General features: G+C 44.1%; 1 protein-coding gene across 1 annotated transcript in view; it reads left to right on the top strand.

Moving 5' to 3' along the window:
* The window catches only part of MPZL1 (myelin protein zero like 1), a 58,850-nt gene extending 42,798 nt beyond the window's left edge, over positions 1–16,052 (top strand). Inside the window, exon 6 of the mRNA XM_048869835.2 lies at positions 9,821–16,052. Within this exon, the coding sequence (XP_048725792.2) occupies positions 9,821–9,922 (102 nt within the window). The 3' untranslated portion in view covers positions 9,923–16,052. The remainder of the gene's footprint in view (positions 1–9,820) is intronic.
* The last annotated feature ends 9,748 nt before the right edge of the window (positions 16,053–25,800 follow it).

Consider the following 25,800-nt stretch of genomic DNA (forward strand, 5'->3'; position numbering starts at 1 on the left):
CTCTGTCTACACAGTAGCTGGGAGGTGTAATTCCCAGTTCAGGTAGATGTATATGTGCTAACTCTGCTTAAGATAGTGCTCTAAAAATAGCAACGAGCCCATGGCGGCATGGGCAACGGCTTGGGGTAGCTGTTTGAGTAAGTACCTAGGATCTTGGACAGGGTTGTACTCTTGCAGCTAGCCGAGCTGCTGCCCACACTGTTGCAGCCACGCTGCCTTTTTAGTGTGTCAGCTCAAGCAGGGCTAGCACATACGTCTTCCAGAGTTGCGCCTTCCAGCCGCAGTGTGGATGTAGCCTAAGTGGTGAATAGGCCTGTGTTTGAAAGAGTGAGTCAATGCAATTGAAGCACGAAACAGTAACGGTCGGCCTGTGAGCATGATGCCTTTGGCTCCTGTGTGTTCATTCAACCTTGTGGACGTCTAACAGTTCATTTCACCCTCCTGGGGCTTTGAACCTCTTTGGTTCCACTCAACAATTGAAGGCAGAATCTGATACTGACCTCAACAATCATCCCACAGAAAATGAAAAGTGCCTTCATGAGTTATGGGAAAACTCGAGTGGAAAGCCTAGAAACCTCTCCAACAGGGACACTATATAATATGGGTGTGAGTTGGCAAGAATGTTCAGGACTCCTTGCTACATCTACATTACAGCACTTGCAGCAGCACAGCTGCGCTGCTGAGGCACTTCTGGTGAAGATGCTCTGAGCCAATTGGAGAGAGGTGGTAGCTATATCAACAGGAGAGGGCCCTCCCGCAAGATAGTGCTGTCTGCACCGGGGCTTAGGTTGGTGTAATTTATGTTGCTTAGGTGTGTGGATTATTCACACTCGTGGCTGATATAAGCTATACCGAAGTAACCTGTAAACAAGTACCTTGTACACAAGGTCCTTGTAATGCATAACTAGATGTCTGACTGGAGCTGACTGAAGAAATGAGACCTAATAATTGAAATGAGTGATCTGTATGAACACTCTAAACGTACTGTATGAAATCTTTTATGTTAATAATGCTAAGCACTTCATAGAGGAGAATGAAGGCAAAGTCCCTGGCCCATAGCGTTTACAGTCTACGTGTATGAAAAGCCACAGTGTGACATTCTGAAAAGGAAGATTAGGTGGCTTAATAGATCTGTATTTCTGGTGACTTTGAATTTTAGCCATGGTGTTAGCTGGAGGACTTGTAAGTGTTTGGAAAGGAAGCATACTTGTAGTTTTCAGAACTGTTTCTTAATTTTGAAAATCACTTTGTATTCCCTTTGGATGGAGTTTAATAGATTAATAGATTTTTTTTTGACTGCGTCCAAGAACAGATGAATGAAGATAAAACTTTCCTTTCAGCTAGAGTCAAAATTAAATATTTCAGATTTATAGTAATGTTGGGCTGCCCTGTCCAAGGAGGTAGGCGGGAAGCATGAGGCTATTGGTTTGAGCTGGGGTAAGCAAAGTGGTAGGAGGGGCATAGTTTGAGAGAGATGAAGCAAGAAAAGCTTGTCTAGACTAGGAGAAAAGGTATTCTTAAAATCAATAGTTAATCCATTAAGTGGAGCTTAAAATGGGTTAGCACCTAGTGTAGACAGGATTTAACATATTTGAAAACATGTTTTCCAATTGTGGTGAGTCTAGGCTTTCCTCTAGGTTTAACCTTGACTAGTTAAATGGAGGTAAAAGATACTAATCTGTGTGTACAACTAGAGAAAAGGTTAGCAGCTACTCAGACCTCTTAATCTAGGCAAACCCTTCTATAAAAATGCCAGAGTGTTTAAGATGTCTATACTAGGTGCTAAGTGTTTCACAACATGTTAATTAAAAGGTGTTCTTGATTTTTTTGGTTTTTTCCCCCCCAAGGCTTTTGTACACAAGAAATTTATTCCAGAATAAGATAAGGTGTGAATTTAAAGCACAATAGCTGTTCTGGAATAGCTGCCCATGTGGATGAGTTTATTCTGGAATCAGAGTGTCCATGGGGAAATCTATTCTGCAGTAGCTATTCCAGTCAATTTTCCTGTATAGACAAGCCCTTAGACCAGGGGTTCTCAAACTTCATTGCACTGCGACCCCCTTTTGACAACAAAAATTACTTCATGACTCCCGGAGGGGGGACTGAATCATGAGCCTGCCTGAGCCCCAGTGGGTGCAGGGGAGGACAAAGCCTGAGCACCACCGCTCTGGGCTGGGGGACTAAAGCTGAAGCTCAAGGGCTTTAGCCCCAGGCAGGGGACCTGCTATGTGAGCCCTGCCACCCAGGGCTGAAGCCCTCGAGCTTTGGCTTTGGCCCTGGGCAGTGGGGCTCAGGCTTCAGCCCTGGGCCCCAGCAAGTCTAAGCCAGCCCTGGTGACCCCATTCAAAGGGGTTCACGACCCACAGTTTGAGAACCGCTGTCTTAGACTAAAATAGGGAGCTGAGGACGAGTTTTACTCTCCTTCAGTCTGTCTACTGTACTCTTTAAGAGCTCGTGGCAGGAAGTGCCTTTCTGTATTGGTGTTGGACTTAATTATATATATATATATATATATATATTCAGACGTGTTTCTCACTGCAGAGAGTCACTTTCTAGTTTGATAAAATTGCTATCTTCCCACTGTCTCTTGTCTGGCTCTTATTCCTTGTCTTACAAAGCTCCATGTCCCATGTGGCATATTAGATCTAATTTAAGACACTGGAGACCTCAGTCTTGTGGGACTCTCCTCTTCCTCCTCACCCCTCTAGTACAGTTAGTACACTATTCCATGTTATAAATTAAATTAACAAAATTTTCTGCCCCCACATTTTAAATTACAAAAGTTTGCAGCACATTGACAATAACAGTAACTATGAGTATGTCTACACTGCCCAGGTTACAGCACGGCTGCAGCCGTGCTGTAACCTGGGCAGTGTAGTCACACTATCGCCAGGGGAGAGCTCTCCCGGCGATTTAAAAAATAACCACCTCAAATGAGGGGTAGTAGCTTTATCGCTGGGAGCGCTATCTATACTGGTGCTTTTCAGCGCTAAAACTTTTGTTGCTCGGGGGCTGTTTTTTCACATCCCTGAACGACTAAAGTTTTAGAGCTGAAGTGGCAGTGTAGACACAGGTTTCAGAGGAACAGCCGTGTTAGTCTGTATTCGCAAAAAGAAAAGGAGTACTTGTGGCACCTTAGAGACTAACCAATTTATTTGAGCATGAGCTTTCGTGAGCTACAGCTCACTTCATCAGATGTTTACCGTGGAAACTGCAGCAGACTTTATATACACACAGAGAATATGAAACAATACCTCCTCCCACCCCACTGTCCTGCTGGTAATAGCTTATCTAAAGTGATCAACAGGTGGGCCATTTCCAGCACAAATCCAGGTTTTCTCACCCTCCACCCCCCACACAAATTCACTCTCCTGCTGGTGCTAGCCCATCCAAAGTGACAACTCTTTACATAATCAAGTAGGGCTATTTCCTGCATAGATCAAGGTTTTCTCACATCCCCCCCACCCCCATACACACACAAACTCACTCTCCTGCTGGTAATAGCTCATCTAAACTGACCACTCTCCAAGTTTAAATCCAAGTTAAACTAGAACATCTGGGGGGGGGGGGGTAGGAAAAAACAAGAAGAAACAGGCTACCTTGCATAATGACTTAGCCACTCCCAGTCTCTATTTAAGCCTAAATTAATAGTATCCAATTTGCAAATGAATTCCAATTCAGCAGTTTCTCGCTGGAGTCTGGATTTGAAGTTTTTTTGTTTTAAGATAGCGACCTTCATGTCTGTGATTGCGTGACCAGAGAGATTGAAGTGTTCTCCGACTGGTTTATGAATGTTATAATTCTTGACATCTGATTTGTGTCCATTTATTCTTTTACGTAGAGACTGTCCAGTTTGACCAATGTACATGGCAGAGGGGCATTGCTGGCACATGATGGCATATATCACATTGGTGGATGTGCAGGTGAACGAGCCTCTGATAGTGTGGCTGATGTTATTAGGCCCTGTGATGGTGTCCCCTGAATAGATATGTGGGCACAATTGGCAACGGGCTTTGTTGCAAGGATAAGTTCCTGGGTTAGTGGTTCTGTTGTGTGGTATGTGGTTGTTGGTGAGTATTTGCTTCAGGTTGCGGGGCTGTCTGTAGGCAAGGACTGGCCTGTCTCCCAAGACTTGTGAGAGTGTTGGGTCATCCTTCAGGATAGGTTGTAGATCCTTAATAATGCGTTGGAGGGGTTTTAGTTGGGGGCTGAAGGTGACCGCTAGTGGCGTTCTGTTGTTTTCTTTGTTAGGCCTGTCCTGTAGTAGGTAACTTCTGGGAACTCTTCTGGCTCTATCAATCTGTTTCTTTACTTCTGCAGGTGGGTATTGTAGTTGTAAGAAAGCTTGACAGAGATCTTGTAGGTGTTTGTCTCTGTCTGAGGGGTTGGAGCAAATGCGGTTGTATCGCAGAGCTTGGCTGTAGACGATGGATCGTGTGGTGTGGTCAGGGTGAAAGCTGGAGGCATGCAGGTAGGAATAGCGGTCAGTAGGTTTCCGGTATAGGGTGGTGTTTATGTGGCCATTGTTTATTAGCACTGTAGTGTCCAGGAAGTGGATCTCTTGTGTGGACTGGACCAGGCTGAGGTTGGTGGTGGGATGGAAATTGTTGAAATCGTGGTGGAATTCCTCAAGGGCTTCTTTTCCATGGGTCCAGATGATGAAGATGTCATCAATATAGCGCAAGTAGAGTAGGGGCTTTAGGGGACGAGAGCTGAGGAAGCGTTGTTCTAAATCAGCCATAAAAATGTTGGCATACTGTGGGGCCATGCGGGTACCCATAGCAGTGCCGCTGATCTGAAGGTATACATTGTCCCCAAATGTGAAATAGTTATGGGTAAGGACAAAGTCACAAAGTTCAGCCACCAGGTTAGCCGTGACATTATCGGGGATAGTGTTTTTGACGGCTTGTAGTCCATCTTTGTGTGGAATGTTGGTGTAGAGGGCTTCTACATCCATAGTGGCCAGGATGGTGTTATCAGGAAGATCACCGATGGATTGAAGTTTCCTCAGGAAGTCAGTGGTGTCTCGAAGGTAGCTGGGAGTGCTGGTAGCGTAGGGCCTGAGGAGGGAGTCTACATAGCCAGACAATCCTGCTGTCAGGGTGCCAATGCCTGAGATGATGGGGCGCCCAGGATTTCCAGGTTTATGGATCTTGGGTAGTAGATAGAATATCCCAGGTCGGGGTTCCAGGGGTGTGTCTGTGCGGATTTGATCTTGTGCTTTTTCAGGAAGTTTCTTGAGCAAATGCTGTAGTTGCTTTTGGTAACTCTCAGTGGGATCATAGGGTAATGGCTTGTAGAAACTCGTGTAGACACAGAAATTGTTAACATTCCAAAGGGAAAGCTAGAGGTGTTGCTACCTGGGTAGGGAACACTTGAACTTTTTAGGTGTAGAGAAAGTTCTGGGAAGTGGCTTTGTTGGTTTAAGGGTGGTAAGTAAGGCTTTTAGTACATCCTCATCATTGTATCCACTCATTATACTCCACATCTGAACATAGCCATTATATGAACAACATACCCCCATATCTCAATGTCTGTACTTTGACCCGTTAACTTTTTACCCCCAATTGGGGATATTGCAGATTATGTATTCCTTACGCCACCCGATCCTAAACCGAACTTTGCACCCCTTGATAATCTGTACGTTATTCCCTGATAACCAGAAACTTCTATGCTTAAACTCTGTACCATTTTCTTTTTATTTTAACATCATCTTAATAAAATTATTACAGTAGGGATGAGTTTCTTTCAGAAGGTCAGAGGGGATTTTGAACTTAATTCCCCTTTTTCCTCATCTATTTCAGCAAACCTAACAGCAACTAGCTGTACCCCATCTCTTACCCCAATATTTGTCACTGCCTCCAGAAATGACACACATTTGCTTGAATGTGTTTGTTAAAATGATTTACATTGAAGTGAATGTTGACATTTAAATGGTTATCAAACTTAAGGGTTGATGCCCTTTAAATGAATGGGACAGTTCACACTGCTGAGAGCTATTGTGTCAGGCTATCTGTGGGCTTGTGCAGATCTCATTGCATTGGCTTAAACTCTTCACATTTTTAAGGTTATCTGTGTTGCAATAAAGGCTAGGGGCTTATACAAAACTTTCCAAATCTGAGTGGCCCTACTTCCAGAGCAGCTGAGCACCTGCAGTTCCATTGATCTACATGGTAGCTGTGGGTACACAGCACCTCATTTGTCTAGTTTTTTTGGATGTTTAATTCTAACTCTAACTTCACGTTGTAGAAGTGCTCTCTCAGAATAGCCCACTGTCTACCTTACCAGTCAGTACCCAGGAAATCCAGATGTTTTCTGCATCTGGTTCTCTAAATGTTCAGACAGTTGGATAATTCAAGTTCACTTTCACTGTACTGTCCTTTCCTTCCCAGATCTGTGTTCCATCATGTCAAACTATGTATTGTCTCAAGTACCCACTCCCTCCTCCTCCTCCTCCTAGTTGTTTCATAGCATTTCACTTCATCCTCCTAGTTATGGCTATTCTGCCATCACCATTATTTGAATGAGAGAGAGAAGCATCCATTCTTGAGTGCAAAAATTTTCTGTTGTCTGAATAACTTCCACATTAGCATAAGAAATAGCCATATTGGGTCATACCAATGGTCAGTCTAGCCCAGGATCCTGTCTCTGATAATGGCCAGGGCCAGATGCTTCAGAGGGAATGAACAGAACAGGGCAGTTTCAAGTGATCCATCTCCTGTTGTCCAGTCCCAGCTTCTGGTAATTGGAGGTTTAGGGACACCGGAGCATGGCATTGTATCCCTGATCATCTAGGGCTAATAGATGGAGTGCTCGCGCGTGCGCGTGCTCTCTCTCTCCCCTCCCCCATCCCACCTCTATCAATGGGGGAAGATGGGGGGGAATCCTCCAGCCTACCTGGTGGTCTGGATTCCAACATATTTGACAGGCAAATTAGAAGGCAAATACCTTCTGTTACAGAACTATGCCAAATACAGTGAATAGTCAGCACCTTTGAATACTGAGCTCCTGTATCCTGGGTTTGCAAACTCTTTTCTGGTCATGCAGAAGCAGCATTGGCTCTAAAACTTGCTTGCAACTTCACACACACACTCAGGCTAAGTCTACACCACCACTTATATCTGCAAAATTTATGTCGCTCAGGGGTGTGACTATTCCACACCCCCCCCCCCAAGTGACATAAATTACATTGGCATAAGCGCTAGTGTGCACAGCGATATGTTGGCAGGAGAGCTTGTCCTGCTGACATAACTACCATTGCTTGTTGTGGGTGGATTAATTATGTCAATGGGAGAGCTCTCTCCTGTGAGCATAGAGTGGCTACACGAGAGATCTTACAGTGGCACAGCTGCATCTGTACAACTGCACTGTTGTAAGCTCTCTTGTGTAGACATAGCCTCAGTTCTTCTCCCCTGAGACACGTTTTTAATTTGGCTCTACAGATCAAAACCAAATAGTATTTCACTAATGATTAATACGTAATACTACATGAAGATGCACAAACAGCCAGTACACAGGTGCATCAGACACTTACAGAAACTGTTTTGTCTGTAATGTGTTATTCAGTCCAATATTTAATTTAGCGGTGGAGCTTAAAGTTGTAGAACATTTATTTAGCATCTTTTTAAGGAATATAGGAGCATATCCCCATTGCAGTCGTTGTAGCTGTCTGACCCCTTTACCTGGTGTCAGAGCAGCGGAGATGCTGGCCAGAGTGGTCGCTTTTGGAACTGTGGGACATCCTCCAGAGGCCAAAAGGTGTTTACACAGGTAGAACGTGTCTTCACTTTCACAACAGTGCAAAAAGAACAGCAGAAAGAGCTGTATGCCTCTCATGAAGTTTGGTTTTCTTTTTGCAGTAAAACTTCTGAGTTTCACCGCAAAAAGTTATTAACAAGTGTAGACACTTGGTTTTAGCGCAAAAAAGGGACTTTTTGCCCTTTAAATGGCAAGTGTAGACATAGCCTTAGTGACATAAATTTTTTTCCCAGTGGGGCAAAGTCAGTCACTTCCTCTTAGTTCTCATTAGGACTGGAAGTGTGACTGAGGCCTGGTCTGTGCTTAAAAGTGAGGTTGACATAGCTAAGTCAGTCGAGGTCTGAAAAATCCACCCCCTGACCGACATAGCTACGTTGACCTGCCTGTGGTGTAGATGCAACTATTGTTGCTTCTGTCGACAAAGTCACCATTATTCAGGGAGGCGGTGTTCCTACACTGAAAAACCTCTTCAGTTGGTTTAGGCTTTGTCTACGCTTCAGGGTTATACCTGTGTAGCTGTGGTGACGTAGCTCTGCTGATATAGTCTCTGTAGCGTAGGTGCACTCTGATAGTGCAAACTCTGTTGTGCTGAGACCACTTCTCAGGTGACTGTACCATCCTCAGCCTTGTATCCAGGGGCCTCATTTGTTATCTGGTAAGGGGGGCAGTTTCATCCCCATACCTTTGCTTGCTCCCCCAGGCTTTCCAAATGGGTCTCTGCTCCACTTTTTGCCCCCTCCCCCAACTTTGTAGGCTATAATATAATCACATATAAAGTTTTTATGCTGATTCAACTTCCCTCCCTTCCCCTTTAAATTTTCTGAAATGACGCCCCTGCTTGTATCTAACTCACTCAGAAAGTGCAATATCCTAGCACTGTAGAGAAGTAGTTTTGCTGAATTCAATTTCCCACCCTTTCGCCTGCTTCTCAGATACCTGCTTTTGGGATATGGAGCACTCCAGTCCCAGCCCCATCCCACTCTGCACTTCACATTTCTGCAGGTTGTGTTTCAGGAAGCACAGGTGTTCGTGGTGAACCTATGGGTTTCAGCAGAGCATTGAGTACCTCTCTTCTGAAGCTTCATGTGCATTGCTGCTCTCTGGGGCACTGAAACAAAATTGTTTGGCAGTGTCTGTCAAGTTCTTGGCGTGAACCATAAACTACATATGAGGATTCCCTCATTGATCACTGAAGTGCAGCTGTCTGAACACGATAGTAGTTTAGCAGAACAGGTTAGGTCACGGAGAATACTAAATCTATTTAAAACCGCAAGAGAATGAGATGAGATGTTTTGGCCAGAACACAATTTGAGGACCTGCACAAGGCCTGATATTGCTACTCAAGGGCCAGGGGAGCCTTGATGACCCCCATGGTCAGATCTTCTGTTTTAAAACCAAGCTAAGGCACTGGGTCAGTACTGAGGGAGGTGCACCAACTACTGAGTCATCACTAGCTGCAGCATTTAAGTGGTCCTTGTCACTTTATCATAGGATTGATCCAGTTGCTTACTTAGCTGGTGAATAGTGACTACGTCATATCACACTGTGGCTGCAGGCTAGAACTCATTCACTCTACTTGCGGAACTGATCTTCCAGTGTTCCAAAAGGGAAGTTGTACTGAGGATTTGAAGGTCTGCAGTTATAGTGCATAAAGTGAACTCTATCACTTAATGGCAATCTGTAGCACAGTCTGGTGCTTAAAAAATTAAACCCTAGCTTGCATCTGACTGAGCTACCTATCTTCATCATAGCTTTCTGTGTCTGTTGAGGAAACTCTGTTACATTTCAGAACTGTGGATCCTTCCTTGCATTCTTCACACGCCAGCCAATCCAGTTAAAATGAGCTCCTATGTTGCATGGTACACTGGGGTTGCAAGTAAGGTGACACACGAGATTTCTTGTATAGGTGAAGGCTCAGTCCACTTGCTTTGGGATTTCACTAGCTATCAGAGACTGTGCATTTGCTGTCTCTGTATTCTCACAGGAGACCCTGCAGCAGGGAGAGGGAAGTGCAGCGCTTTCTTAAAAGCACTGATTCTGTGTTTTGTCTCTCTGTCCTCAGGGCCCAGTCATTTATGCGCAATTAGATCACTCCGGCGGGCGACACAGCGACAAGATTAACAAGTCAGAATCCGTGGTTTATGCTGACATTCGGAAGAACTGAGGAGATCCCACCATATCCAAAGCAAAACAAAAATTCAAACTGGAATGGCTTGAATCAAATGTGACCCAGAGAACTCACATGTGGCCTTTGATGCCTAGGCTAGGACCAATGCATGTGAATACAGAGAGATATATATGTGTTGTGTGTAAATAGTCTATTTAATCGTACAGAAGTGAGACCAGTGTTGCATGTTGAGATGCAGTAAGAATTCTGCTTATAAATGGCCAATATTGTTTTTTTGTATCTAGGATAAGGGGAGAAAAAGTGAAAATGCATAACATGGCAATTTTTAAGTATTTTTTGTCTCAATCATTAATGGAGAAACTGGAAGGTGCTAGGGGATTCTAGATTTACCTGATTGTTTTTCAACAGGGTTTTCCTTTTTTGAAGGGATGGATATGAGGAAGGTAGTTTCTGTAGGATATTTCCTCTTCTCCAATCTATACAAATTGACTGCCACCTCATCTTACTTATACAATTAGACCTCTTTGCTCAGAAAAACCCTCCCCATCTGCATGGGAGAAGGAAGAGCTAAGCTATAAAGGGTCTGGTAAATTTAGCCATTTAAAATGTCTACCCTTCACCCCTTTAAATATGTGAGAACTTTACATTTCTATAACGGTGACATTGCTCATAGATTAATAGATTTTATGGCCAGAAGGGACCATTATTAGCTCATCTAGTCTGACCTCCTGTATATCACAGGCCATAGAATTTCATATAGTTACTCCTGTATTGAGCCCATGTATTGTTAGAGCTTAAAGCCAGTCCCTTAGAACACAGGGACTGTGTTGGCCCAGTGGGGTTTGTGCAGTGATAATAAAACCCAACTTTTCATAAGTAAGCAAAGGGGGCATCTAGGAAGCTTCATATCTGGGTAACTTGCTTCAGTTAAATCCTGATGTGCCCTTCCCTGGGACAGCCTGCTTCCAGTGAAACCTGCTGGGTAGTTTGTCCACTTGTAGCAGGAAGCAGGGGCTCTTCTGGAGAGAGATGACATTGCACTTTGTGGAAAAGGAAAAGTGATAAAACTTTACTTGCAATAATCTGCCTATACTGTCTTTCCCTGAAGCTAGTTTAGAGTAAGGGGGGGAACCGTGATGAATGGGACCATCACAAGCCTGCTGCTATAAGAGGACAGGGCCATCCTTGGTTCCACTGTCACTGACTCTTACTAAAGTCCCATCTCCTGTGATCTGCTAAAACAGGAAAAATTGAGTAATGCAGGAAGCATGCAGCCCCACCTATATCACTGACATTGTGGCTAGCTTGCTTCTTTGGGAATCTCCCCTGTGACCTGTTTAGTCTAGTTGAAGGCATGTGAGCTGGACCCACACTGGAGAGATTCATTTCAAGATCCTCTTTGTTCTTCCCTTGCTTATATTTCCAAAGGTTCGTTGAGTCCTTCTGGAAGGAAACAAGCTGCCTCTTGTGTGTAGTGAATTGCAGGCATCATGACCTGAGATCTTGTCTGAGCCTGAGTAAGGACGGTGAGCTTTTGGATTTATGGGAACATAACCAACATTCCATGGCTGGAATAGACAGCTTCTATGATGTGGCTGTCTTAAAGCTGTAGCCAGAAAGACTTGATGCAATATGGGACTGAAACTATTAAGAACTTACTCTCCGTTGACTTGCTTTAACTTTGAAGCTTGTTTATCAGGAACAGTAACCTGTGTTAATGGAAGTGGATTGATTCTGACTGAGGGCTTGGCTACACTGGCAAGTTAGAGCACATTAAAGCAGCCCTGGGCGCTCTAACTCCTGACGCGTCCACACTGGCCAGGCATGTAGAGCGCCTGGACTCTGCAGCTGGAGCGCTTCTGGTAATCCACCTCCACAAGAAGTGGAAAGCTTGCTGCGTCCTGGCTGAAATGCCCGGGTATCAGTGTGAACGAGCTGTTGCATTACTGTGCTGTGATTGGCCTCTGGAAATGTCCCATCATCCTCTGAAGTCAAGTGGCCACTCTTCTCATTGTTTTGGAATCAGCTGCGGGTATGTGGATATCCCCTTTCAAAGCTCTGTTTCTGACAGCCAGCATGCTTATCTGGTCCGGAACAAAGCAAATCATTACTGTGGAATGCTGCAGTTGTGGGGAAGGGGGTCTGCCGCTGTCTGAACTTACAAGACAGCATGCTGACATGCTCTCAGCCCCCCCCAAACCCACTCTCCCCCCACATACACACAACACACTTCCTGTCACACTCCACTCTCTCTCCCCCCATTTGAAAAGCACGTTGCAGCCACTTGCATGCTGGGATAGCTACCACAATGCACTGCTCTTTGTGGCGTTGTAAGAGCTGCTAATGTGGCCACGCCACTGCGCTTGCAGCTGACGGTGTGAACACATGGCAGCATTTTCCCTGCTGCTGTCTCTGAGGGCTGGTTTAACTCCCAGTGCTCTACATCTGCAAGTGTAGTCATGTCCTGAGTGTGTTGTCTTCAAGTTTCACTCAGTTCAGAGGAATTCATGATTGCCTTGTGGCTAATGAGATCAGACCAGAGACCTGATCAGTTTTAACCCTATACTTTTAGCCAATGGAGCATGCAGTTTCCTCTTGATTCCCTGCCACTAACCCAGGTCTTTGTCAGTTAAAAGGAAATGCAAAATTTAAAGGGCTTTTAAAATTCCTCCAGGTTTGCTGCCCTTGTCCATCTCTGGCCCTGCTGAGGTTTGTGCTGTGTAGGACTACTTCTGATGAATGCCTAGTGCTAAGTAGGAGAAGGCAGGCTTGTAGCACAGCTCAGGGATAAGCAGAATCCCTTTCAGGGTAAAACAGATGTAAAAACTGAAATGGGGATGAGGCTAGCAGTTAATACTTTGTGACTAGGCTTGGAAGGATTAGATTTTTATTGGTAAATGTCAAAACGTTGATTTCACTGTACATGCACAAACTGATGCATAAATATTTCTATCGATAATTGAAATTTAGAGGTAGGCAAAGTAAGAAAAATGCTGCTTGAGAACTTATTGGTTTGATTTAAGGCTATATACTTTGTATATTTTGACATATGATGTTGACAGTTTGTGTGCTATGGTTATAATGCTTTAACCTTTTAAATCTCAACATCTACTGTCATTAAATAATTGTCTGATCCCTCAATTTCCCACAACTGTGAAAGTTTACACTGAAAAAATGCTTAAAACCCATAATTGTGCACAACTTTGAAAATTTAAATTGATAAAAATTGAAAAAGATGCTTAAAAATAAGCATGGATATTGTCCATCAAAATGATAAAGAATAAAAAATAGAATTCTGCCAAGCTGGTGTAGAAGTGTTACAGCTCAAAACCTCCCTGTCCCTTCCCTTCGCATGTAAAGAAATATAACCTGGGGGTTGCTCTACACTGGGAATTTACCTTGGCATAGCTACATCTCTCAGGGGTGTGAAAAATCCACCCCCCTGTGAGATGTAGCTATGCTGACCTAACCCTCCTTGGTGTAGACAGAATTCTTCCATTGACCTAGCTACCACTTCTTAGGGAGGTGAATGACCAATGCTGATGGGAGAACCGAGTGTTTATACTGAAGCGCTACAGCAGTGCAGATGCAGCTGTGCCACTGTAGTGATTAAAGTGTAGCCGTACCTTGAATGAAGCTATAGTGAAATTCCAGGTTATGGTCTGATCCTATTAGCCCATTTTGAAAGCTGTAAAACTGAATGAATTGGCTGCATTCTTCTCCTCCCCACCGCCCCTTTCTGTACGGCAGTCAGTTACTCAGGGCTTGTCTACACTATGGAGACTGTACCAGCAGAGCTACAACCGCAGAGCTATGCCAGCATGACCTTGTAGTGGAAGCACAGCCTACGATGATAGAAGGGGTTTTTCTGCTGGAGTAGAAACACCACCTCCCCCAACGATGAAAGCATTGATTTGTCAATGTAGCTGTCTCAACGGTGGGGGTTAGGTCAGCTTAGCTTTGTTGGATGGGGTGTGTTTTTTTTCGCATCCCTGACTGACATAGCTGGGTCGACCCAACTTTTAAGTCCTGGTCTGCACTTCAGATGTAGATTGACCGAACTGCATTGACCAGAGGTGTGAAAAATTAATCGCCCTGAATGCTGTAGTTAAGCCAACCTAACTCCCGCCGTAGGTGTAGTTCGTCTTCTGTCGATGTAGGAAGCATCTACACTAAGGCACTGGAGCTGTGCCGCTGTAGCACCCATACTGTAGACATGCCCTACGTGTAGACCAAGGCTAAGACAGCTGTGTTGTCCCAAGGGCTGTTATAATGGAGGCAACTCTTAAATAACGAGCTGAGGTGAGTTCCATGGGAATTACATTGTATCCAGCATGGCCAATTCTTTATAAATTTTGTCTTTACCGCTCAGGGCATAATACCTCACAGCACAGAAACTAGAGTCGGTACCACATACAATTTTCTACTTGTCAGGAGAACTCCTTCTCCCACTATAACTGACCTTGTACTCACTGCAGACAAAGACACATACCCTTTGGGATTGCCGCCTCGGCTCTGTCTGCTACAGGAACTGGCTCCTTTTTGAGAGCAAGGCTTGGATGCTATCACTTCTGTTTTGCTTGTCTTTCCCCTCAGAAAACATGCTGTTGCTCCTCCTCACTAGAACTGAAAAGCTGGCAAAGCAGCAAAATTCTATTTCAACAACTCAGGCCTTTTAACCCTTAGTTGACTGCCAGCAAATGAGCATATAGGAGCAGCATCCAGAGTGCTGGTGTTGCTACTTGCTAACTCGAGTGTCTAGTGAATGAATTGGCAGCTGTATTCTTCTCCACATCTTATCTCCACCACCCCTTTCCATGCGTAGGTCAGTGTTTGACTGCAGTTCTCCAGGGCAGATAACCCAGGGTTGAGGGGGTAGGACAAGGGTATTTTAGGTTGTGTTTGGAGGAGCTGTTACGTTGAGAGCCTTCCCACAGTAACCGTGATCCCTGTTGGTGCGTAAGGCCTAGTCTATGCCTGGAGTACTCTGTGTTTTGCAGAGTTCTACTGGCATTTCAGTTTATGATTAGAGAAACTGGAATTAGGCTTTTTATTTGTCTTTTAAAATTCCAGAGTTGTTTGGGTAAGTGTGTGTGTGTACATGAAACTTAAAGGCTTCATTTCCCTAGAGAGCGGACTGTTGAGGTGGTGGGGTGAAGAACCATATGATCTCAAACATAAATGCCCCAGAACCTGTTTTAAACCTTGCTTGGCGTTTACATTATTCTCGTATCTGTCTAGGACCTTTAAAACCAGGATTTTTCTCTTATGTTTATGGGGGGGGGGGTTCGAGGAGTATTTTTCCCTCTTGAAAATGAATCTGTGGTCAGAGATCTGGGGAAGTATCTGACATGGCTGGGGTTGCAGTCATCTTCCCATCATACCAGCATCTAGGTCTTGGCACATTGTATGATAAAGGCCACCAGAATGCATCGAATCATAGAAATGCTGGGCTGGAAGGGACCTCAAGTAGTCATCAAGTCCAGCCCCCGGTCTGAGGCAGGACTAAGTGATGGAGATCCCTAAATCATAAACTACTTTGCTCAGACTTTATTCCATTGTGTGGGTTGTTTTTTTGTTTTTGGTTTGTTTTTCTATTTTTTTAAAGGCCTCCCTCCTCCTTCTCCTCAAACACAAGCAATCCCTTTTATTTTTAAGGTATTTCTGCACTTTCTAAAACTGGAATTTAAGTTGAATAAAGTTTCTTGCCTTCTGGGGTGAATATGCTGTGCAGTCTGGTCTCCCGCCCCTCCCCAAAGCAGCCACAACATGGAGTATTAGAGAGACTTTGACAGGGAGACAGGAGCTTTTGGTTCTTATTCCTGCATATTTTCTTCCTGTATCTTCCTAAACGGGGGAGTAAAGCCCACTCCTCACTAAGAGGATAGCGCACCAGGATCCTGCCTGGTTTTGGGGGTGGAGGAAGCAGGACAAACACCTATAAAATGGGTGTATAATTATTGTGGGAGGGAGCCAGGTGTATACTGCGTGGCCTCACTCTATAAAGTTAAGGGTATGGAGAGCCGGGGATAGCAACTGTGCTTTGTGCTCTGCTTGGACAGATTCTTTTGATTTGGATACTAAAATCATACTGTAATTTTTCTTGACTGATTTTAATGTTTTCTATTGTAATCTTGTGACTATTTTAATACACTTTTTTCCATTACTGGTCTGTTGTGGTCTGTTGCACAAGTCATATCTGGTTGGGGATGGGATAGGGGAGGGGAGACTGGAATACACAAGCCTCCTCCCTTGCACCTTAGAGACAACACAAAGATGACATTTTCCACTCATCTGACACAAGCCACCAATATCCAAATACTGCATGGCTGGAGAACCTTTCACCAGGGGATCTTGGCATGTAAGCTGCACAATTCCCCTGTGAGGCAGGTAAGTGAGGTTATTTCCCTTATCGACCTGTGGAGCTGCAGGAAAGGGTAAAGAGGCTTGTCCAAGGCTTCTCAGCAAGTCAGTAGCAGAGTTGAGAATAAGAAACCAGGGGAGGGGTCTTCCAGTTCTCTGTGTCACTAACCCACCGCACTGTGAAGCTGCCTTTGCAGAATGCTGTTTTCATCAGTCTTGAAAAGTATCTAGACCAATCCTGTTAGACAAAGGCTTCCTGTTGGAAGAGAAAATGCTTTCCCTAACCTGCCACTGAACAAACAGTAATTGTTGCACTTGGCAAAACAGATCTATTGGTCTGCTTAAAGATCTGACCAGAGATATTTGTGACAGAGATGGCAACTTCCTGCTATATCCTTGGGAGACCTTACTGAATGAAATGTCTTTTGAGGTACATTGTATTAAATGAATGATTTATGCCATGGTGGTAACAGTGTTAAGTGATTTTTCCTAGGGAATATCTAGGTGAATACTAATTCCTTTCCTCTGGTTATGCAAAACCTTTTGAAACTATGCCCTGAGGAGTGAGCCATTGACTGCTGATCACCTGTTACATGAGGCCATGATCAAAAGCCTTCCGTCTAATTCACTGTGGATGGGCATAACCAGGACCTAGAATTTTTTAGGTTTCTGCTTAAAGTTCCGTGGCCCTCATTAAGAGTAGGGGTTTGTCCACTTTCCTTAGCCATTGAGAGTAGGCTGTGTATCCTCCCACCTTACCTGTGCTGGCTATATTTCAGGGATGGGGATTGCCATGTACTTATAGTTTGTAAAGTACTTGGGATGAAAGGCGCTGTGTATATTGAGGAAGGGATGTGGTTAAAGGAGGAGACTGAATCAGGAGATCAGGGTTCTGTTTTGGCTGTCATCAAGTCACTTGCTCAAGGCCACATAGCCTCTGTACCTCAGTTCATCTACTCAAAGCATGTAGCCACTAACCCATGGCAGATGCCTTCACCATGCCACTATATGGGAGGAAAGGGATATTTTAAAAACCCCTCTGGGTTTCCTAGTGAATCATGTCTTTTCTGACAAAATTTCTTGTGGCTGAGATTATCTTGTCTTGGGCACTTTGTATTATCACAGTTTGATTGTTTGTCAATTTTTTGTAATTTTTTTAACAGCTGCTGTTTTCTATCCCATCTTCAGGGAATGGCTGGCATCTCAGATACCAGAAACTTGCAAATGCTGACTTCTTAAGGGTGATCACTGTACTTCAGACATGTTAGGGGCTTACTTGAAAGCTTTGAGATCTTGAAATGGAAGGTGTTATAGAAGGGCAAAGTGTTGAATTATCACTTTCTAGTGACATGCTGCTAATATTTTTAAGAGGCTCCAACAAACGTCCCCCATCCTACCTTAGTCTGTTTCTAAATTCTGTACTAAAAGTATTCAGAGGTGGGACTGAAGGATCTTCTCGTTCCCCCACACTCCTAAAGGAAACCTCACAACCGTAACCAAGAGGGAGGCACTACATTTGGCAAACGGTTTATTTTGCTGGAACCATTCCCATTCTTTTCCTGAAAACACAGTGCAATGATGGTCACACTTCAGCTTGGAACTGGAAACAGCAGACAGCTGGAGCAAATCTAGTTCATTTTGAAAGTAAAAAGTGTCTCTCCAGAGATACAGTTGAATGTCAGTGAAATGTCTGTGGGAAGGATGGTTCAGCAATAATCAGAGGTGGAAAGTGATCGGAGCCTTGTCTTGATGGGCAAAAAGGGAGTGTTTCAATTGTTAGCTTAACACCTGAAGTCCTTTAAATTGTTATGTTGGAGGTGTAATTTCCAACTTGGGTAGACACATCCATGCCAGTTCTGATTGAGCTAGTGTACTAGACATAGAAGTGTAGCTGCAGTGGTCTGAGCAGTGGGCCGGGCTAACTGCCCCAAATATGATCCTCTCAGAGACCTTAGGTACCTACTGGAGGTGACTAGTTCATCCTTCCACCATTTTAGTGCACTAGCTTGATTGGTTAGCATGGGTACATCTACCCAAGCTGGAAATTACACCTCCAGCTCAAGTGTAGATATGCCATTAGAGGCAGGCTAACACATTTGAAGCTATTATCGGTATCTATGTTTTAACCTAGGTCACAATATGGCCAGCGAACACTGCTTAAACACGGTAGCCTGCAACCTACTGGGGCTCTTCAGTTGTGTTAGGGCTAATCATATGTTTGCCCTTCCTTAATTTTAGCAGAACTATAACACAAGGGGTGGGAAGAACCTCCCGCAGCATCTTGCTGATCTACTAAAGCTAAAAATGCCATATTGCCAACTCAAGGGATGTGATCATATTACTTGATACTGACTTTTTTCCTTAAAGCCCCAACTCCCAGGGTCCTGTATCTCACTTTAAAATATATTTGTAGCCCCTGTAGTTGTGGAGGAAAACCTGGCGATATAAACTTCTAAAGGCTCAAAAAGTAAAGGCAAATACTTCTCCCACCTTCCTCCCTAAAATTGGCTGAAAACTGTAGGAATCTTTTGAATATTTGAGAATACTTAATGTCTGTACTGAAGTTTTTCCTAATATGTAATCTAAATCTCCTTTATTGCAGATTAAGCCTGTTAGAACTTATCCTATCTTCAGTAGACCTGGAGAATAATTGATGACCATCCTCTTTGTAACTAGAAGACAAAGGGGATGGGAAGAACCTACTGCAGCATCTCACTGATCTATTAAAGCTAAAAATGCTGTATGATAAGCATCCTCTTTGTAACAGCCCTTAACATATTTGAAGGTTATCAGGTCCCCCCCTTAGCCCCTTCTCCCCTCAAGACTGCTTTTTTTAATAGGTCAGGTCTCTCCAATTTGTCTCTACATCTTTCTTAAAGTACAGCATCCAGAATTGAACACAGTATTCCAGCTGAGGTCCCATCAGTGCTGAGTAGAGCAGACAGCTACCTTCTGTCTCTCACATACAACACTACTGTTAATACCCCTCAGAATGCTTTTTTGCAGCTGCATCACATTGTTGATTCGTATTCAATTTGTAATCTGTTATAACCAATATATCCTTTTCAGCAGTACTACCCCCGAGTGTATGATGGATAATAATTTTGTAGTTGTGCATTTGATTTTTCCTTTTTAAGTGAAGTACTTTGCACTTGTCGTTATTGAATTTTATCTTGTTGAATTCAGATCAATTCTCCAATTTGTCAAGGTCATTTTGAATTCTAATCCTGTCCTCCAAAATGCTTGAAATCTCTCCCAGCTTGGTGTCATCTGAAAGTTTTATAAGCATACTCTCTACTCCTTTATCCAAGTCATTAATGAAAATATTGAATAGTACCAGGCCCAGGACTGACATCTGTAGTACTGCACTAGATATGCCCCTCCAGTTTGATAGCAAACTACTACAAGTATAGTCTTTCAACCAGTTGTGCACCCACCTTATAGTATTTTCATATAGACGGTGTTTCCCTAGTTTGCTTTTGAGAACGTCATGTGGGACTGTCAAATGGTTTACTAAAATCAAGGTACATCATGTTTACTGCTTCCCTTATCCACTAGATCAGTAACCTGTAGAAGAAAATTAGGTTGGTTTGGCATGATTTGTTCTTGACAAATCCACACTGGCTATTTCTTACACCCCTATTATTCTCTAGGTCAGGGATGGCCAAACTTACTGGCCCTCTGAGCCACGTATGACAATCATCAGAAGTTCGAGAGCCAGGGCACATCTGCCGGGAGCCGGGGTTGTGGTTTCAACCCACTCCTGCTGAAGCCCTGAACCCTGGCAGGTACGCCCTGCATGGCTGAAGCCCTGAGACCCCCCGAGACGCTGGGCAGAAACCCCTACCACACCACCCTGCTGCAAGGTGGAGGTCCTGAGCTTCCCCCTCAGTCTGGTAGGTGGATATTGGGGGTGCCTGGAGGACCCCATGAGCTGTACTTGAATGATAAAAGAGCCACAGTTTGGTCACCCCTGCTCTAGGTGCTTACAAATTGATTGTTTAATAATTTGTTCTAGTATCTTTCTGGGTATCAAAGTTAGGCTGATTTGTCTGTAATTTGCTGGCTGCTCTTTGTTTCCACTTTTTAAAGTTTGCATTTCTCCAGTCCTCTGGGACCTGGCCTGTCCTCCAAGAGTTCTTGAAAATAATAGCTAACTGTTCCAAGATTGCTTTAGCTAACTCCTTAAGTACCTAGGATTAATTCATCAAGCCCTGCTGACTTGAATACATCTAACTTAGTTAAATATTCTTTAACATGTTCTTTCCCTATTTTGGCTTGCATTCCTTTCACCTTGTTGTTAATATTGCTTTGAATATCTGGTCTTTTTAGTCAAGACTGAAGCAAAATAGGTGTTTAAACACCTGCCTTTTTGAGTTCATCAGTTATTAGCTGTCCTTCCCCACTAAGTAGGGGATATTCACTTTGTTGTCTTTCTCTTGTTTCTAATGTATTTAAAGAATCTCCTCTTATTGCCTTTTGTGTCCCTTGCGAAGTGTAACTCATCTTGTGCCTTAGCCTTTCTCATTTTGTTCCTATGTGCTTGTGCTGTCCTCTTGTACTTCTCCTTAGCAATTTGTCCATGTTTCCATTTTTTTGTAGGATTCCCTTTTGATTTTCAAGTGCACGTTAAGATGGGTTAACAAGCTCCCCCTCTGTCGTGGGCTGGGATCAGTGTGTTTGAACCCTTTTAGAAACTTCTTTTCTAGCCCAACTATAGTAGGAATGCTGCTGTATTTGGTACTGTACCTTGGACAATGCTTCAACACACAGCCTGCTGCCAGTAGTTATATATGGCTATAATTTGTCAACTACTGTAGATAAAGCTAAATAATCAGCTGAAAATCTGTTTAGATCTGTAGTGTCCAACCTTTGGCCCATGACTTGAGAAACTTAATACTTGATTCCAAATGAACAATGTGTTCCCTGAGCTGTGTCTTTGATTATTTTTTTAAAGAAGTATTTGAATCAGGTGTAGAGGACAACCTCCCCCATTTCCTCTGCAGTTCTAGTAGGCTGAACAGCTGCTGTCTCTTCCCTTTTGCACGGCTCCAGCATGGCAGTTGCTGTTGTACAAGATCTGCAGTGTAGGAGGGGGAGGAGAGAGTAATAGCTGTGGTTGCTCCATTGCCTGCTTCTCTGCTGGGTTGTAGGAGCTCCAGGGCACACAGGACAGGTGCCTACCACGCTCTACTTGCTCCTAGAGAAATAAACTACTGATTGTGGCCCTTTGCCTTTTTAAAAATATTTAGCCCTCAGGCTGAAACTGTTGGACAACTGGTTTTAGAGCGTCTAGGCAAGCATAAAGGGTGGAGTGGGAAAGTGGAGAAAAGGCTATGGGAGGGGATGTGTGCATACCTGACGGGAAAACAGAATTGTGGGAGAAAGATACAGAATGAGAAGAGATGGGAAGAATGAAGTTAAAGAAAATTATACAGGAGGATGAGAAACTAGAAGGGAATGAAATGCAGAAGCCATGGTAACTTTTATTAATGAAAGTGTGCAGGAAGGACTCTGTGACTATCTGGTTTTATATGCTGGGGGGTTTCAAAATAAGTAGGGGGAGTGAAAGAAATCTTCATAGTTTGTACTGTAACCCCTTCTGAGTCACTTCCCATTTATGTGTGACATTCGCTAGCTAGCATGATGAAGCAGAGTTTTTAAAGCAGGTTTCTGAAATGGTTTGAATATAAAATCAGAAATGTAGGGCTGATAGGGACCCCAAGAAGTCATCAAGTCCCACCCCCTGTGCTGAGGCTGTAAATGTAGACCATCCCTGGCAGATGTTTAAGAACAGGTTGGACAATGAGGGAGATTCCACAATTCCCTTTGAAGCCTATTCCTGAGTTCAAAATTACCTTTGGAGTTAGGAAAAGCTTTCTACTATCTAACCTAAATCTCTCCTTGCTCCATATTCAGTCTCTCCTTGCTCCATACTCAGCAGGACTACTTGTCCTGCTTTTGGTGGACATGGAGAACAATTGACTAGTCCTCCTTAAAACAGCCGTTAACACATTTGAAGACTTAGTAGCTTCCCCCACCATCTTATTCTTCTTTTTGCAAGAGTAACCATGCCTGTTTTAGAGTAGCAGCCGTGTTAGTCTGTATTTGCAAAAAGAAAAGGAGTACTTGTGGTACCTTAGAGACTAACCAATTTATTTGAGCATAAGCTTTCATGAGCTACAGCTCACTTATGCATCCGATGAAGTGAGCTGTAGCTCACGAAAGCTTATGCCTGTTTTAACCTTCCCCCTCTCCACTGTCTCCTGTTTAACTGTGTATAAACCATCTTAAGATATGTTCTAAAGCAGTGTTTTGTTAATACATGCAACCTCAGGGTGGGGGAGGTCCTTGAAGGGGGAGGCTCTGGTGCACTAGAACTAATGCATTTCCAAAATCAAGGTATAGCATGCTGTATAAGGAGTGATAAAACTGGATTCAGTTCTCCTTTCTACCCATCCCTGCCCCAGCTGCAGTGGAGCACAGAAAGGGCTGGAATGGATGGTGAAGCTGCTTTAAGTCAACAGTTGAATTGCAGTGCAATGTGTGAAGGAGGTGAGGCTGCTGTATTCATGAATACTATATATGCTATGATTGGCTGACCTGTAAGGGAGGTTTTGTCTGACACTAGAGTTAAATCAAAAAGAGTTGTCAGGAAAAACAACCAGGAACAGCAATGAGCTACTAGTTTGGCTAGAACCCAGCAAAGATAAGATTTATTTGGCCAGGGGTGGGAGCCAAGGCTCTAAAGGACTCTAAACTATTAATTGCAGTGTTGGTCCAATGAAAAATATTACCTCCTCTACCTTCTCACTCAACTGAGAAATCATTGAGAGAGTTGATCAGAACCTATTCCTTTGAACAGCTTGATGATGCAAGCTTTGCAGAGGGCGGCTAAAGAAGTTGCCTTACCTGCCTAACAGGGGTGGGAGGAGGGGAGCCAAGATCTAAGTAGGCCACAGCTGGACTTTTAAAAATTCTTGGCCTTCCTATTAAAAATAAATAGCCTGTTTGGAAAAGGCTGTATAGTCACTGAATATGCTACTGGTCACAGTTACTGAATCTAAGTCAGGCCTGCTGAGACAATTATAGTCGATACAGAGTGGGTCTGCAACTGGTCTACATCTGACTAGGAGAGTCTCACGATTCTGAGATGAGAGCGTCTGGCTCATCAGCTGTAGTGAGAGGGGACTTTGGCGCAACTAGCTTGGCAACAGCACCAGCACATAACACAGGAAGTAGGCGAGGTGTTCTGCTAGCCTCTGCTCACTAGATGGAGGTTGATTTCTTCACGTGGCTGATTATATTGCCCTTTATCTAGCTGCCTACAACTCTGCCCTGTGCAGCAGCAGCCGCCTCATACAGTTCTGACTGCAAGAATGTTAGCCGTGCTGATGTATGCAGGCGTATCAATAATGGATTTTCATATACTACATGAGCAGTTGCTGGAGTTTAGAAAAATCCTTCCTGGAGGCAAGCACCTATTGATTCTGGAACCAATAGGAGAGAACTAACGGGGTATATTTGTAACATTTTCTTTAAAGGCAAAACTGACATTTAGAGAAACTGTTAAATTCAGTCTTGACTGGCACAATGACTATCCCTCTCTGGAAGAGTAAACAGGAAGGGGATGCTTGTCATATTTACAAATACTAAGAGTATGGCAAAAACATGCTATTATTGCCCTTACTAATACATGGTTACATGTTCCTTAGATTTTGAGAGCAGAAGGCTTTGCCTATGCAACATGGACTTCTCCTCCTCCTCCTTGCTGCCCCCCCTTCAAAAACAAAAATCTCATTTAGGGGTTGGGAGGGCCTGGTCTCTGCCCCTTGTTATGACCTTGCTATGTGGTAGCTTCCATTTGTTTGCTCTTTGCAGGAGGATAGGAGCTGCCTTTTCTGAACTATTACTATTACTGTAACTGTCCACCCCACTCGGACCAACTCCACTTAGGGTAGGTCTACACAACTAAGAAAAACTCACAGGTGGCTCAGGCTCCAGGGCTATTTCATTTCTGGGCTCAGGCTGGATTCTGGGCTCTAGGACCCTGTGGGGTGGAGAGCCCAGGCTCAGAAGTCTACACAGCAATGAAGCAGGGCTACAGCCCAAGCTGGCTGTAGCCCATAGGCCAGCTGTGGGTTTTTCTATAGTCTGTTCATACAGCTGTAGTGGCTTTTAAACAAATAGGAGTTGAGAACCAATATAGGTAATATGGGGGGGAAGAGAAAGTAGTTATGTGTTGTCCTAAGACTTAGGAGGGGATACTGCCAGACCACAGAACCTAAGTAGTATCAGGTCATTAGTACTTTCCTGAAGACTACAGTAGAATAGCTGACTGGTTCTCTCCATTGCAGTATTTTTAGATGATGATTTAAGGCTAGTCCTGAACTACCACAAAACTGGTGACTGTTAGTCACAGCACTCTTAACAATTTCCAGTTTGAGTAATTGCATTAGGCCTATTGCTCTAAAGTGGAGCATTGCTGCTAAGCAGTCATCATATTCTATCCTAGACGTGGGCAAACTACGGTCCATGGGACCATCGTGCCCAGCCTGAGCTCCCTGTTGGGGAGGCTTGCCCCCGGCCCCTTTCCTGCTGTCCCCATCCTCCACCGCAGCTTCAGCATGCCTTGCCACAAACGCTCTGGGCAGTGGGGCTATGAGCTCCTGCTGGGCAGTATGGCGGTGTGGCTGGCTCCAGCATGGTAAGGGGATGGGGAGTGGTTGGATAAGGGGTAGAGGGTCCTGGGGGGCCTGTCAGGGGACAGAGAGCAAGGGCAGTGGGGGGGCAGTCAGGGGATGGGGAACAGAGGGGAGGGGTTGGATAGGGGTGGGGTCCCAGGGCGGGTGGGGTTGGATGGGTCAGGGGTTCTGAGGGGGGCAGTGGCCAGGGTGTTTGGGGAGGCACAGCCTTCCCTATCCAGCCCTCCATAGTTTTGCAACCCTGATGTGGCCCTCGGGCTAAAATGTTTGTCCACCCCTGTTCTATCCCCAGAGTAAGCTGTATTACCTGAACGTATATCCCTTTACTTTGGAAATTCACTGAGAAGGAGCCCCCACAGATAAAGTCATTGATTTGGAACACTGTCAGTAAGAAAACACACTCTTATGGGAAGTAGACACATGCAAGAAAGATCAACTGCTAATCATGAATGACTAGCCATTTTATAAGTTAGTTATAATACACTCTAGTCCAGGCCACACGTGATTTTGCTTGGGCCTGCTAAAAGGCAGCAATTCTCAGCTTAGCTTATTTTCTCTTCTATTTGAGGGGCTAGAGCATTTCAACTCCATCATTTGAACTCCTTTCAGCCAGATGGTTACCTAAGTCTCTCAAATTTCATGCTGGTTTTTTATTCACTGAAGTTCAAGAGGACAATTCCTCCCACACAACTCTCTCAAGTAGAAGAGATCTATTTGACTGAAGGGGTGGGGTAGAGAACATCCTGGGACAGCACTCTTACTAGGGAATTGCTACATTCCAGGAGCTGTAGAGCAATGGTTTACAACCTGGGGTCTGCAGACTACGTCTAAGATTTCCAAAGGAGG

This window comes from Caretta caretta, chromosome 1, assembly GCF_965140235.1.
Source record: "Caretta caretta isolate rCarCar2 chromosome 1, rCarCar1.hap1, whole genome shotgun sequence".
NCBI classification, from domain to species: Eukaryota; Metazoa; Chordata; order Testudines; family Cheloniidae; genus Caretta; species Caretta caretta.